Source organism: Terrapene carolina, unplaced genomic scaffold (genome assembly GCF_002925995.2).
Source record: "Terrapene carolina triunguis isolate 2854851 unplaced genomic scaffold, T_m_triunguis-2.0 Scaffold227, whole genome shotgun sequence".
In the NCBI taxonomy this organism is placed as follows: Eukaryota; Metazoa; Chordata; order Testudines; family Emydidae; genus Terrapene; species Terrapene triunguis.
Genome location: NW_020664578.1, coordinates 125,429 through 127,705, shown reverse-complemented (window position 1 = coordinate 127,705; position 2,277 = coordinate 125,429). Strand labels below are relative to the sequence as shown.

At 52.2% G+C, this 2,277-nt stretch overlaps 1 protein-coding gene across 1 annotated transcript in view; it reads right to left on the bottom strand.

Moving 5' to 3' along the window:
* The window catches only part of LOC112110529 (cornulin-like), a 4,368-nt gene extending 2,602 nt beyond the window's left edge, over positions 1 to 1,766 (bottom strand). Inside the window, exons 1-2 of the mRNA XM_029912476.1 lie at positions 1,629 to 1,766; positions 127 to 262 (exon numbers count right to left, since the gene is read on the bottom strand). Coding sequence (XP_029768336.1) covers positions 127 to 262; positions 1,629 to 1,766 — 274 coding nt within the window. The remainder of the gene's footprint in view (positions 1 to 126; positions 263 to 1,628) is intronic.
* Between the last annotated feature and the right edge of the window lie 511 nt (positions 1,767 to 2,277).

Here is a 2,277-nt window from a genome sequence, read left to right as displayed (position 1 = left end):
GTGTTTGAGGCTCAGGGGCCTGACGTGGGCTTGGGTCCCGCTCTGGTGTCGGAGACTCCTGTGTGCGCTCCCCACCGTTTGCTTCTCCCTGGGACGCTGAGCTTCCACCGTGGCCTGGTCGCTGACCCTGGCTTACTTCCCCGTAACAAGCCTTGGCCACTTGGAAGACCAGGACGAGAAACCCGTTGAAGTCAAGTCTGCCGTCACTGTCAGTGTCTAGCAGCTGCAGCAGCTTGTCTATGGTCTGGAGACCTTGGGGGACCTGCAAGGAAACAAAACCCGGACCAAAGCCCATTAACCCGTCATATATTCTCCAGTTAGAAACAACAAGCCAGCTCGGCTGCAATCCCCGGGTGTGCCTACACTTATGGCGGGGTGTAGATTGCAGGCACTGCACCCGGCTAACATGGGTATAAAGAGCAGTGTAGCCTGTGAGGCCTGGCGTAGGCAAGTAGAATAGAGTGCCCTACACCCCTGAACCCCCACCGCTCTCTCCACGCCCAAGCTGTGCCTCCCACGTCTACATTGCTATTTCTAGCAGAGGGTCCTGCTGCCCCCCACCCCGCCGCGCTGTGGCCTTTGCCCCTGCAGTGAAAGGCTCCGGAGGTGGGGACGCAGTGGGGAAAGACGCTGGCAGCTCCCCGCTGCCGGAGCCTTTCGCTGCGGCATGTAGCTACACGTGTAGTGCCTCTGCGTCGTCTCAGGGTGAAATGCCCCCTGTGCAGAGGGCCAGCCGAAGGCCCAGGCCCCAGTGAAATCCTATGGTAGCCCTGAGTCAATTGAATCCTATGTGTTCCCAGCTCATTCACAGTTGTATAGAGATAAGTACGGTGTTTGGCTTTACGCCCCCCCGTGTTGCAGTTGGTATTGGTGGGATCGGTGCTGCACCCTAAGAAAGAGAGGAAGGATGACCGTCCCCAGCAGAGAGGAAGGATGGCTCGGCGGATAGCACTTGGAAGACCTGGGCTCAGTTCCTCGCCACAGACTTCCTCTGATAACCCTGGCCAAGTTTCCTGGGTTTCCCTGTGCGCCTGTCCACACTGCCCTACAGTTTGGACCATGGAGGTGTGACCTGCCGAGCAAATCCAAGTGCTGCGCTGTACCTCCCCTGCATGGATGCTGCGGGCGCGAGCGAAAACGTTCCTAGTTCGCATTAGCGGAATCCTCGTCACAGAGGAAAGGGAAATTCTGAGAAAAAAAATCCCTTCCGAAAATTCTGTTTCCGAGTGAAATTTTCAGTTTGAAATTTATGATCTATTTTTTCCTTTTTCACATTGTTTTTATGATTTCTACATTCCTTCAGGACATGTCAGCAGCCGTTGTGCATAAGAAGGCATGTCATAGCGTGTCATGTCATCATATGTCAGAACGGGCAAAATAGTTATTTTATTTTAAAATAGATTCAGGGCAGCTGCCCCTTAGCAGCACAGATTGAAATGTCCCTTCTTTACCAGCTCAGTCAAACTGTTACATTACGACACAAACCGGAGAACAGCCTCTTGTGCAGTCTCTTATATCGGTTACCAAACAAGAACACGTGCATCCTAGAAGAGACACTCATTGCATAGACCTTCCTCCTCCTCACTCCTGAGCCTAGTAACTAGCACAGGTGTCTTGGCAGTGCTCACCACGGTCACATCAGCAAACTCCTGGTGGATGAGCTGTCTCAGCTCCCCCTTGCTCAGCGTGGGGCAGGCGCCATCCTTCTTTGCGAACACGTAGAAAGCATTGATAATGCCTTCGATATTGCTTAGCAGCTGAGTCATCTCCCTACACGTTCGAGTGAGCCTGGAAGACAGGAACAGACATTTTTTCCCCCCAGTGACACTCAACTCAGGTGTAATCTCAGAGCCCATGTGGATGTGCAGGATGGAAATGACAAAGTGGCTAAACAGATGGACAAATGGACAGTCAAAAAGATGGGTAGGTGGAGAGATGGATGCCTGGATGAGTAGACAAAGAGATAATGCCTAGCTGAGCGTATGGAGAGCTAGATAGATGGACAGCCCCATGGATGCATGGCTGGAGAGACAGATGGATAGATGCCTGGACTGGTGGCTGGAGAGCTAAACAGATCAATGGATGACTGGAAAGATGGATAGATAGACAGTTGGTGAGATGGAAGGATAGATGGATGGATAGACGGTGAAATGGAAGGATAGTTGGAGGGATAGATGGATGGATAGACAGTTGGTGAGATGGAAGGATAGATGGCTGGATAGACGGTGAAATGGAAGGATAGTTGGAGGGATAGACGGATGGATAGACAGTTGGTGA